The sequence below is a fragment of the Podarcis erhardii genome (assembly GCF_964252035.2).
Source record: "Podarcis erhardii genome assembly, chromosome: 5".
Classification (NCBI taxonomy): Eukaryota; Metazoa; Chordata; class Lepidosauria; order Squamata; family Lacertidae; genus Podarcis; species Podarcis erhardii.
Window position 1 is genome coordinate 5,587,420 of NC_138509.1, and position 12,824 is coordinate 5,600,243.

Consider the following 12,824-nt stretch of genomic DNA (forward strand, 5'->3'; position numbering starts at 1 on the left):
AAGAAAATGCATTAGTGTGAGGTGGCGTGCCAGAACGAACCTGATTGTATTTGTGCCACATCTTATGCGCCTAAGTGTGATCCAGGCTGAGCCCCCTGGATCACAGAAAAAAGATGCGAGCCCTGTGCTGATGGGAGGCAGATTATGGCAAGTAAATCCTTTGCGGAAACAAGCGTGAAGGAGGCAAGGGGTGGAGGAAATGGACTCTTGTGTTAATCTGAACGTAATTTTAATAAATTTGGAAAATTCCAAATTGGACGTGCTGGGCACACAGCACTTGGATCCTAAGAAGCCTTGGTCCATCCAGATCAGTACAGTTCACACTGATTGGCAGCAACCCTCTAGGATTTCAGAGAGGGAGTCTCTCTTCCAACCCTCCCTGGAAATCAAACCGGGGACCTTCTGTGTTCAAAGCAGGTGCTGCACCTCTGAGTGGTGGCCCTTTGTCCTAGAAAGACAATTCTTCCTGGTAAGTTATTCTCCCCAAAACAGGACACTGGAGTCAGCCTTTAGAATTATTGGTAAACGGGACATAGAAATTGAACAAAGATATTTGGGGCACAGCTACAATTAATCATGATTAACCGCCCTTGGCATCAAGTGGGACTTGAGTTAGCCACAACCAATTCCATTGCTTTCAATGAGACAATCATGGCTTGCTTTTGCTATATTGTACTCAGTGCCCCCCCCTTATTTGTTTTTAGTCCTTTTATTTATGACCCTTCATCATTTCTGTTCACAGCCGTGGCTACTGTCACATACTCAAAATGGATTTCTACAGCAATGAGCCCTAGAAACTGCTCTTCAGAAATGAAAACTGGAACCCGTGGGACACAGGGTATACGCCACGTCGGAAATTTGCAAGATGTTTGTGAAATCAAAACGAAACCATACATTGTTGCTTTGTGATGCTTTAGCATTTGTGTTCACTTAAATACCCCCAACAACACACTAGAATATACAGTACAAACATGGTCCATGCTTGATTAATTGGACTAAATGTTGAATACGATGATTGTCAGATTGTCCTTAAATGGAAAACTCATTGTGGAATGATATAAGTAGACCAAAGAATTAAGCAGATTTGCTTTTTAAAAAATGCATCTAAACAGACATGAAGTGTATAACTTACTAAAAACACATTCCCCCCCCCATTTCCAGTCTCAACGTTTCATATATATATAAACCTGTATTCGTCACTAAATCCAAGAAGGATTTCCCTTTCCTTAGGTCCAAAAACAAAACAAAACAAAACAAAACAAAAAAGCTTCCTTGAATCCGTGGGATTTCTTTTTCCCATCAAGAGTCAGCAGTGTGCCTGGGAACACGGTAATGGTCAGGTTTGATGCGTGCTTTCTTCTCTTGCGGATTGGCATACTTCCACTTGGATGGAGACATCTTCAGCTTTTTCCTCTTCTTGTCCGTGCACCACACTTTCTCACAATACTCCTCCACTCTCTGGAAGTTGCTGTAGCCTATTAGCTGCAGGAACTCCTTGTACCAAGGCCTGGAGCCCTGGGCTATGCTGCTCTGTGCCGGGCAGGGCATCTTGTGCGATGCATCCTCCTCATAGTCTTTGTTGAACATGTCGTCCACACGCTCTTCTTCCACAACTTCTAGTGTGATTTTCCTTACTGTGTGAACAATGCTGTGTTCCACCGTCTGGCAGAAATACGTCCCGGCGTCCATCCTGTGCAGCCTTAAGAACAAGAGGCCAAAGTCCACTTTGAGTACCCTTTCATCAGTCTTCACCTGAGGGTGGGCAACAAGGAAATGCTGTTATTCAGTGGAAATAAAGCAGTAATATCACATGGATGTGGTTTTTAAAATAATATAATAATAATCAGGAGAAAGGAGGTAAAAAAGTGTAAGGGGAATTAGAAACACTGGATATGACAGGATAACAGAATCATGGAGTTTCATTGGATTTCTGGGAAGGGTCTGGTAAGCTTATCAGGAGCAACTTGAGTGCACAAGTTGGAGCAAACTGAAGCATAATTTGTGTGTGTTCATTTCAAACATCTTTGGGTCCAATGTAGTCAAAAACTAACCACCTTAAGGTACCACTCATTTTAATCAACTCTTTAACTGAAATCAATGATATTTGGGGTGGAAGTTGATGTGCTGGTGGGGGATCCATGTGTTAGAATAATTATCTATAAAAACTGCAAGAGGTGCTTGATAACACAGCATGAGTGGGTCAGATGCAGATCTTGGGTTTTCCTGGTGGATTACAGGCTCGACTCTAGGAAGAGTGCACAAGCTCATGGCTTGCTCCTCTGACCATGATGCGCATGGCCTGCCTACCCATGTCATGTGTGAACTGGTCCACAGAGGAGGGATTACATATCAAAGAAAACTGCATCATTCCCAAGTACCCTTCCCCACAATCTAAATAAACTGGTTATTTAAAGGCAGTATAAATATTTACAGAGCAACCGTTCCTTTTAATTTAAGAAGAAGAAGAAGAAGAAGAAGAGGAGGAGGAGGAGGAGTTTGGATTTGATATGCCGCTTTATCTCTACCCAAAGGAGTCTCAAAGCTGCTAACATTCTCCTTTCCCTTCCTCCCCCACAACAAACACTCTGTGAGGTGAGTGAGGCTGAGAGACTTCAGAGAAGTGTGACTGGCCCAAGGTCACCCAGCAGCTGCATGTGGAGGAGCAGAGATGCGAACCCGGTTCACCAGATTACGGGTCCACTGCTCTTAACCACTACACCACACTGGCTGCAGTAAGCACAACAGAATGTTTCACAATATTGCACAATATTGTGATGATAAGGATATGATGATGGCTTCAAAATGCCATTAATACTGGAGGATGTGAAGTAGACGAGGGGGCCCGTGCAAGAGAGGTTACCCCCTTCCATTCAGTGAAAAAGTACCTCTTCCTTCCGTGCTTCGTGTGCTCTCTGTACAAACCAGATCACTTTGGCCTGCAAGGTCCTTGGTATACATTCAAGGAGAGTGCTGTTGTATTCTATTCCGTATACTAGTCGCTCTTCGGTCTTATCCAGGATGTCTCCTATAAAGAAGGAAAACACACACAAAAACCTGGTATGGTCCTTCACAAATACTCATTTGTCTTCACCAGGGCCAGCCCAAGCCATTTTGCCATCTAAGATGATAAAGATGGGAACCACCGCATCCCACAGGGCTGACAGCTGCTGCCTCCTGCTCTTGTGAGGCTTCACCAAAACTCCTGGTCAGGCATCTGCTAGCAATGGAAGCTCAAGGGCATGGTAGTGCCTGGCAAGGGCACCCACTCTTTCTGGGAGACCTGCAGGGGCCTGGGCAGGCAGCAAGAGTCCTCTCCCAATCTGCCATCTGAGGCAGGTGGCTCAGGGTGGCACATGATAGGACTGGCCTTCACACTGAGCCCCCTCCAGACTTCTAGGAAAAACTTTAGCCTTCACTTTTCAATCACAAAATAACAAATAACTTCCATTATAACGACTGGTGGCAATTGAGGACTTATCAACGTACACCTTCCTTGAGCAATTTATTATTGTTCTGGTTCCCAAGATCATAGAAAGTGACCTTTTATTTTAAAGAAAATGTCTGCAAATGGCTTTCCAATTAGAAGCAACCTCTGCTGCTGATCTTTTGTTAAAAGTGCTAACAAAGCAGTGTCTAAAGCAGGGCTACTTTAGATAATATTTTTTTATATAAGCATTGCATATGTCTGTATGACGTGAATGGCACTGCCTCTTTCCTGAAGGAAATGAGTAGTTCTGTGCCTGAGTTACAGGATTTTGCAGAATGTGCATGCCTAGCAGTACTGGCTTTTGCTTTTAGCCCCTCAAAGTGCTCCACAGAGCTACAATACCAGACTGAAATAAAGCACGACATTTGCACCAACAGGGCAGCGGAGCCAGGCCAGGCATGCAAATTTCATCCACTTCTGTCAAAAGGGGGAAAGGTTATTATCATTTCCCATGAAAGGAGATGCTCTATCTAGTAGAACAGAGATTCTTCAGTAGTCTATACTCATACCCCTTGATCCAGCTAAATGCTTGTAAACTGGACTTCTTGCTTTCACATTTAGGAGTTAAATTAAGTCTGAATGGACCACCGCTTAACAACTTGGTGGGATCAAGTCTCCAGTGGCTGCCACTGAGCAAATGATTTTGTTGTCCTGAGGCCAGAAATTAGTCATCTGTTGATCTTTATAAGTTGCATAAACTTGCCAAGAGAACTTGCAGCCCTTTGCAAAACACATGCCATGCTGAATAGAAGGCTCTTTGTGGACACAGTCCTCCTGTAGGCTGCATTTAGTGCCAGAACCATGAATGCCCACTCAATGTGCTTCTTGAAGAATAGCAGGTGGCCAAAGCAATGTCTTTTGTCTCTATAATTTGCCTTTCTTCCATGATAAAAACTTCAGTTTTTCTTAGAATTATGAATCTGCCACATTCTAATCTGAAGGTCTCTTGAGTATCTTACAACCCTATCTAAAATTCCAATGCATGGTTTTTTTACAGTTAAATATGACAGTGTGCTATATATTCTACTGTCAACGTTCAGCAGCAAACTCTTCAGAGAATTGCATCAAAACCCTAAACAGTATGGAATTTCCTCACATCACTAGACAAATCTGAAAAATATTTGCGTTGTGAAATATTTCCCTTCCAAATTCTAATCTGCCCTACATGGAGTCATGATTCCATCAAAGCTTTCTCTGGCAAGGTATTTAGCAGGAGAAGGGAGGGTCAAGCTCTTTGGGTCTGGTCCACAAAATGATGCCTGCTATCTAAATGGTGCACTTGGGAAAGGAATTAAAGAGATCGGTAATTGAGAGCTCTATGCAGGTTCAAGGATATGAATACATTATGCTTCTGGCCCCTGCTAGCATTTGTTACTCTCCAGATTTATAGCTGCTTCAATGCAAATTCTCTTTGGAAACTTCATGTTAGGTCCTAGTACCCAAGATTAACAGAGGCAGAACTATTGGAGGCAAGGGCCAAGTGCAGTAGAAGATGGCTGCTACATAGAGGACAACCGGTAGCAAAGCTAACCAAACAGACAGATGTGAAAACTGGCAGCTAGAGAGAGCAGCAGGTGCATAGGGAGACTAGGCAGGTAGAGATACTTAAACAGAGCGGCAGGCACCTGTTAGGCTTGATCCGGAAGGATTTATTGCCAGGCCAAGTTAGGAAGAACTAATGAGTTCATTTGTCTCTCATTTGCACTGAATGCTAAGCCAAAATTTGGCTTACTGAGAATGAGTAAAAGTGATTCTGGAGAGGAGATTGCAGCTGTTAGGCTGCTCCCCAGTTCCTTTCTTGGTGTGCAGTGCTGAACTAAGCAATGATTTGGCTTAGTGCAGGGGCCACCAACGTCCGACCCGGGGGCCGGATAAGGCCCAAGACCCTCGTTTATCTGGCCCGTGGCGACCACCGCCCTCCACCCCCTGCCACCGCCCGCTCTTACCTGTGTGCTGTGACACAGCGCAGGGACCCACTTCTGGGTCGGAGGAGCACCGGAAATAGCTTGCGTGCATGTGCAGGGCCCTCCTATGCGTGCACAAAACCTGTTTCTGGTGCTTCTCTGACCCAGAAGTGCACCGGAAGTAGTGTGTGCACACATGTATGGGACATGCTCCCCCGCCCTCCGGCCCGCGCACGATCGTAACTGGAGACACTGGCCCGAGGCAAGAAAAGCTTGCCGACCCCTGGCTTAGTGTGTTGTCCAAACCTGTGTTCATGGTTAAGCTTCCCCAGATAAATCACAAGACAAACCATTCTGGGAGCCCATGTCTGCTCCTTCATGCTAAGCAAGTCATGGATTGAGTTAGCATTTTAACACACACACAAAATGGCTGGTTAGCACTTAACACTAAGTCATCTCTGGGAGCTGATTTGCTCATTTGCATTAAACCATGCTTTGCCTTAGCATTCAGTGTAAATGAAGGCAATGACAGCCAGATTAACTCATTGGTTCCTCCTAATTTGGCTGGGCTAGAAATCTAGGGCTGCCATATGTCCCGGACATTGCCAGGATTTCACATGCAGAATTGACGTCCTGGATCTTAGCCAAGTCAATCAAAAAATTGATCTTCCTAAAACCGGGGTCTTCCTAAAATAAGCTTTCGGGATGTCCTGGTTTTTACTTTTTGAAATATGCAACCCTACAAAAACCATCCCAGTCTATAAAGCCTACCATTGGCCAGGTGTCCATGTTCATGTTCCAGCAGCTCCTGACACAAACTTGCATAATTCATCAAGTCTAGCACTCAAAAGGTTTTCTCTTGACAATTCTTGGACCACTGAAAAAGCTACCTAAAGGCTTCATGTATCAAAGACCTTTGCCTAAGCAATAACCCAAACCAGATCTCCTTGGTTTATACATTTATATACAAACTTGTATTGGCAGATAGTCAAGATGATGAACCTAAATTAATGAAATCATTGATTTAATTTCTCTTAGGGTTCTTCTTGTAAAAGTATGCATTGCTAAGTTCCCTGTATTTCAAAGGTGGGGAATCTGTGGTCCCCGCGCTGTTTCTGAACAACAAATCCCTTTGTCCCTGGCCATTGGCCATGCTAACTGTGCCAATGGGAGCTGGAGTCTAACAGCCTCCAGAGAGCCACAGGTCGTCCATCCCTGATGTGCTGACTCACTTAAGCATTCTAACGCACAGCATGAGAATTACCAAGAAATTGCTGGCCAAAGCACTGCTGAGCTGCATTTCCATGACGGACATCTTGTCTGCGGAAACGTCTAGGGAAAAGTAAATAAAAAACAACAATTTGAAACAATACAGCTTGTGAACAGCCCTCAGAAGCCTTCCCCAACTCCTGTGGGAAATTCTTATGTTTGTGTCATCTTGAGCTCCTTTAACTGAAAACGCTCTTCTAGGGTCTCGAAGGAAAATGCCTAGTATTTTAGGGAAACGCATAAGAGGTGCTTACGAAATTTTCATTTCCATAATCCAGAGTGGCTACAAAAGGTTTCTAATCTCTAAACAGCATATAAATAAACAGGAAACTAGAATATTGGGAGAAGCCTAGGCCAGAACCTTTCTCCCTGGCATCTAGTGTTATTTGTAGATAAATTAATTATCTATTTTTAGGTGTGGAAGAAAATTTCATCATGCGAACACCCTTACCCCACAGCCTGAATGGTACAGCCTAGACATAGGTATATCATTGGGTTGAGAACTTGGCTGCTTTGCCTCATGGAGGGGACCATTGCTCTCATGTTCAATGAGCCGCAGGCCCATGCATAGTGCTCCTCCTGTTTGCAGAGTGCCTGATATAGGTGTGCAGATTAAGGTCATTTCCTTCTTAGTGGCTATTTGGTATGCAATATATCCTGCAGGAGCTAATGACCTCTAGGCGAACAGTGCTATCTAAGGGGTGCATCTCGCAGTTAGAGAAGCTTCTTGCATTTGTGGAGTGCATCAAAGCTAATAGACTGAAAATGGCCATTGTAGGGTCTCCAATCCCTAGTGAAATTAAGGCCAAGTACATGTAACTCAGCTGGAGGCATTTTCTTCCTGTTACATTTCTTTCCGCCTTCTTCCCCTCTGTCAGTTGCCTACCTTCAATCCTATTCATCTTCCCCCTTCCCCCACCAACTGCTTTTAAGTGGAGGTGGGGGTGTAAGAAAAAATAGGGAGGTCTGATCATGCTTCACACATCTATGACTCTTCAGATTTGAAAGTAGACTCAGATTTCTCTGAATCTCCTCTGAGCAGTCTCTTCCTAATATGTCTGCTTCTAATCCATGAAGAATATCTGATTGTAAGTTTCTTTCTCTGCTTCATTGACTATGCAAAAGCCTTTGACTGTGTTGACCACAGCAAACTATGGCAAGTTCTTAAAGAAATGGGAGTGCCTGATCACCTCATCTGTCTCCTGAGAAATCTCTATGTGGGACAAGAGGCTACAGTTAGAACTGGATATGGAGCAACTGATTGGTTCAAAATTGGGAAAGGAGTACGGCAAGTCTGTATATTGTCTCCCTGCTTATTTAACTTATATGCAGAATTCATCATGCGAAAGGCTGGGCTGGATGAATCCCAAGCTGGAAGTAAGATCGCCGGAAGAAATATCAACAACCTCAGATATGCAGATGACACAACCTTGATGGCAGAAAGTGAGGAGGAATTAAAGAACCTTTTAATGAGGGTGAAAGAGGAGAGCGCAAAATATGGTCTGAAGCTCAACATAAAAAAAAAACGAAGATCATGGCCACTGGTCCCATCACCTCCTGGCAAATAGAAGGGGAAGAAATGGAGGCAGTGAGAGATTTTACTTTCTTCGGCTCCATGATCACTGCAGATGGTGACAGCAGTCACGAAATTAAAAGACGCCTGCTCCTTGGGAGAAAGGCGATGGCAAACCTAGACAGCATCTTAAAAAGCAGAGACATCACCTTACCAGCAAAGGTCCATATAGTTAAAGCCATGGTTTTCCCAGTAGTGATGTATGGAAGTGAGAGCTGGACCATAAAGAAGGCTGATCACTGAAGAATTGCTGCTTTTGAATTATGGTGCTGGACGAGACTCTTGAGAGTCCCATGGACTGCAAGAAGTTCAATCCTCTCCATTCTGAAGGAAATCAGCCCTGAGTGCTCACTGGAAGGACAGATCCTGAAGCTGAGGCTTCAAGACTTTGGCCACCTCATGAGAAGAGAAGACTCCCTGGAATAGACCCTGATGTTGGGAAAGATTGAGGGCACAAGGAGAAGGGGACGACAGAGGATGAGATGGTTGGACAGCGTTCTCGAAGCTACAAACATGAGTCTGACCAAACTGCGGGAGGCAGTGGAAGATAGGAGTGCCTGGCGTGCTCTGGTCCATGGGGTCACAAAGAGTCGGACAGGACTAAACGACTAAACAACAACAAGTTTCTTTCTTCTACAGCCAGACGTACCTCATGGTTCAATGCCATGGTTCAATGTTGTTCTTTTCTCTTTCTTTCTTTCTTTCTTTCTTTCTTTCTTTCTTTCTTTCTTTCTTTCTTTCTTTCTCACCCTTTAAACATTTATTATTCACTATATTTTATCTCCTGAAATACGTTCTAAAAACAAGTGAAAAGAAGTGGAGGGGGTAAATTTCAGATTCATAGAACCGGAGGGACCTTGTAGGGCATCTACTCCGACCCCTTGCTTGATGCTGGGAATCCAGAGCTGGTGTATTTTTTAATGGATGGCTGCCCAAACTCTGCTAGAAGACCTTCAACAAGAGAGAACTGTCAAAGGCACTTCCTAATTCTGGAAGAAATGGAACTATCTCAGCCTGGTATGGAGAACCTATTGCAGAATGCGAATTTGCATGCAAGAAAGGAGTCCCACCTCTTTGCCTGCGTTCCTGTTGGGTAGTATCTGGAACAAGAGATCCCATCCCAAGCACAGTAAGGATCCCTTGCGAGGCAGCAGTCAGCACAGGCTGTTCCATACATGTCACACTGGTGGAACTTCAGTTGTGCAACGGCGGACTCAGACCCAACATAAATTTGTTGCTGCAAGGAAAGCACCAATATTAGGAGAATGTTGGAAGGCTCCTTCTGTTGAGCCATAACAGCCAGTCCCCAAAGTTCTATAGCATGGTGGAAAAGGACCAAGAAAGAAAGCCTATGTAGGGGACCTGTTCTCCTTGAAGGAACAACGACACCCTCAAAGTGTAACTTAGCTTTGGTGTAGGGAAACAAGAGGGAAAAGGCAATACAGCGGTGCCTCGCAAGACGAAATTAATCCGTTCTGTGAGGCTCTTCGTATAGCGTTTTTTTCATCTTGCGAAGCAAGCCCATTGACTGCTTAGCGGATTAGCGCTATTAGCGGTTTAGCGGCTTTTAGTGGATCAGCTGAGAAGCGGCTTAGCGCCTTAGGAAAAGGGGGGGAAAGGGGGGAAAAACCCGCAGGAACTCGCAAGACATTTCGCCTTGCGAAGCAAGCCCATAGGGAAATTCGTTTTGCGAAGCGCCTCCTAAACGGAAAACCCTTTCGTCTAGCGGGTTTTCCGTCTTGCGAGGCGTTCGTCTTGCGGGGCACCACTGTACAGTGCCTGCATACCCTCCAACATTTCTAAGGAAAGGCAGGACATTCTGGGATCAAATCAGAAGCTAGGATGGCTTCTGTAAATCTGGGACTGTCCCTGGAAAATAGGGGCACTTGGGGGGTCTGGTTCCTGTGTTTCCCTAACTCAGGAGCTGGCTTTGGCCTCTCTCTAGGGCAGGGTGGGGCAGTTCAGGCTGACAGAATGGTGTCTTGCCTAAGCTCATCTTGGTCACCTGCACATCAGCATATCATCTTCAGAACCCCCCAGAGAGATTTCCATTTTGTGGCCATGCTAGAGTGTGCTGGAACCACGGAAATGCTTTGATACGATGCCATGATATATATATTAAGGTAGATAGACTACAGAGTCTGACCATTTTGCCTTGAAACACTTAAACCCTTAGGTTTCTTCAGTGAGCCGTGCTACATTTATCAGCTACTGCATTTTCATCAAGTTCCCATTTCTCTCATGAATCAGGATGGCTGCTTGCTAACTTTGCAGCCGATGTGGGACACAACATTTAAAACAGCTTAAGACAAGTGGGGGCGGGGGGGGGGATACATCTGAATATTTAATAGGGAAACAGCACATGAGAATGTGTTGATATTCAAAATTCCAGCATAACTCCATGGAAACTCATTTTAGATGGCATATTAAGTCACACCACGGTAGCAATGACATTTTATTATCAACACAGAGGCATCCTCCCTCTTTCTGAAGTGAGGGGAAAGACGGCAACAGCAGCCGTAATGATCAATGCCAGTAAAAATATGATGGTGTGATCCTAATATTATTTAATGAAATTATGCTGGTTTTTAAAATGTTTACATTTAGGATTGCCTCCTTAAGCTCATTTTCATAGAATCATAGAATCATAGAGTTGGAAGAGACCACAAGGGCCATCGAGTCCAACCCCCTGCCAAGCAGGAAACGGTTGGCGTAATAAAGGTATTGCCCTAATATGGATTATTATTACTATTCATTGTGTTGTGGGCCAATATTGTGACCCTAACTTTTTATGTACCCCAACAATGCAGTGTGTTTATCTGTCGGTTCTTCTGCATCCACACTTTGGAGATTCTCAACTCCTGTAGAGACGTGGGTTGCTCCTGAGCATCCCAGCCTAGCACAAAGGCTGCTAAGGTGTTAAAATGAGACCCGAGCAGGGAATATTGAACTAATACTGCAATGCAGACAATGAAGAGAGGAGTACACACACAACTCCTTGCATCTTAGTCTGGGATTCTGAGTCTTTTCTCTACAGCCCTTTTTCAAACTGTTGCCTCAATCTAGTGACAGGTAAACTCGTCCGGCTTACTGGTAATTTGTTCCATCTTTATCAGTTTTCTTCAACAGGTTTGCTGCCTCAATAGGAATGGGGCTACAGAGATCTGTGAAACATCTATAAGATAATAACCTTGCTTATCTATGTTATTTATGCTTCCAACGTCCTTTCACTTCCTTCAAAAATTCTTTTAGTCATTTCGCCAGAGCATGACTCTCAAAATTCGCTCTGAATTTTGCTTCGTATGAAACTCAGTGGGAATTCTAATTTATACATGGTATACATGATCACAGTCCTGAGTCATGTAGTCTTGTACACAGAGCAACACTCACCCTTTTGGAAGAAATCTCCATGGATATAACAGGAGCTGGCACCTGAAAGTAAAGAATTTTCTTTTATTTAGGAAACAGACCAGCTCTGTAGATAACACACACACACACACACACACACACACACACACACACACAGTGATGTTGAGATAGATAGATAGAATGATTAACAAAATGTTTATTATTTATCTATTTATGAAGCTTCTGCATTCATCAGTAGCTCTGATAAAAATGAAAGGGTGCTGTTGCCAAGGCAGCAGTTACAGAGCTTTGAGGATGGAAAGGCTTCATTTGCTAAAGATAAGTGATGGTGGTCCTGTTCTCCATTTGGCGTCAAACGTGTCCAGTGTGTACATTCAGAAGTTATCCCTCTTTGCTTACATTGTAGGATCAGTTGGCATCCCTGTTGCAGTTACTGGTAACTCTGACAGGCTGCGGTTCTCAGAACTGAGGTTTTTAGCAACTGGTTGCTCCCTGTTTTTTGGACAAAATGGCAGATTTCTGGTTTCTGAAATGTGTGTTTAGGTCAGCAGTATTCTTACCTACATAGAGGACATCACAGTAATGTATATATTGCTTTAGTGAATTATACATACATGTATAATTTGCTGCTGAAATGGAATACTCAGGACGAAATGGTGTTATGATTAAATGGGCACAAGATGTTGGACACATTATGTTTGCTGACTGGGAACAGTTATGGACCACTGGTTTGAAATTTACGGCATGTAATGCCTTACGAGAGAATATTATGAAAATGATTTATAGGTGGTACATGACCCCAGTCAAGCTTGCAAAAATCTATCATTTGCCCGATAATAAATGTTGGAAATGTAAGGAGACTGAAGGTACATTCTTTCACCTTTGGTGGACGTGCCCAAGGATTAAGGTTTTCTGGGAAATGATTTATAATGAAATGAAAAAGGTATTTAAGTATACCTTCCTGAAAAAACCAGAGGCCTTTCTCCTGGGCATGGTTGGCCAATTGGTGCCAAAGAAGGACAGAACTTTTTTTATGTATGCGACACCTGCACAAGAATTCTCATCGCAAAATACTGGAAGACACAAGATTTACCCACTCTGGAAGAATGGCAGATGAAGATGATTGATTATATGGGATTGGCAGAAATGACTGGCAGAATCCGAGACCAGGGAAAAGAGTCGGCGGAAAAGGACTGGAGGAAATTTAAAGATTACTTACAGA

At 43.8% G+C, this 12,824-nt stretch overlaps 1 protein-coding gene across 2 annotated transcripts in view; it reads right to left on the bottom strand.

Annotated features, from left to right (window-relative positions):
- Positions 1–895: 895 nt before the first annotated feature.
- SEMA3E (semaphorin 3E) overlaps positions 896–12,824 on the bottom strand; it is a 172,270-nt gene continuing 160,341 nt past the window's right edge. For both annotated transcript variants that reach the window (XM_081860957.1, XM_081860958.1), the window contains exons 13-17: positions 11,624–11,665; positions 9,304–9,470; positions 6,656–6,723; positions 2,886–3,025; positions 896–1,752 (exon numbers count right to left, since the gene is read on the bottom strand). In XM_081860957.1, coding sequence (XP_081717083.1) covers positions 1,300–1,752; positions 2,886–3,025; positions 6,656–6,723; positions 9,304–9,470; positions 11,624–11,665 — 870 coding nt within the window. In that variant the 3' untranslated portion in view covers positions 896–1,299. The remainder of the gene's footprint in view (positions 1,753–2,885; positions 3,026–6,655; positions 6,724–9,303; positions 9,471–11,623; positions 11,666–12,824) is intronic.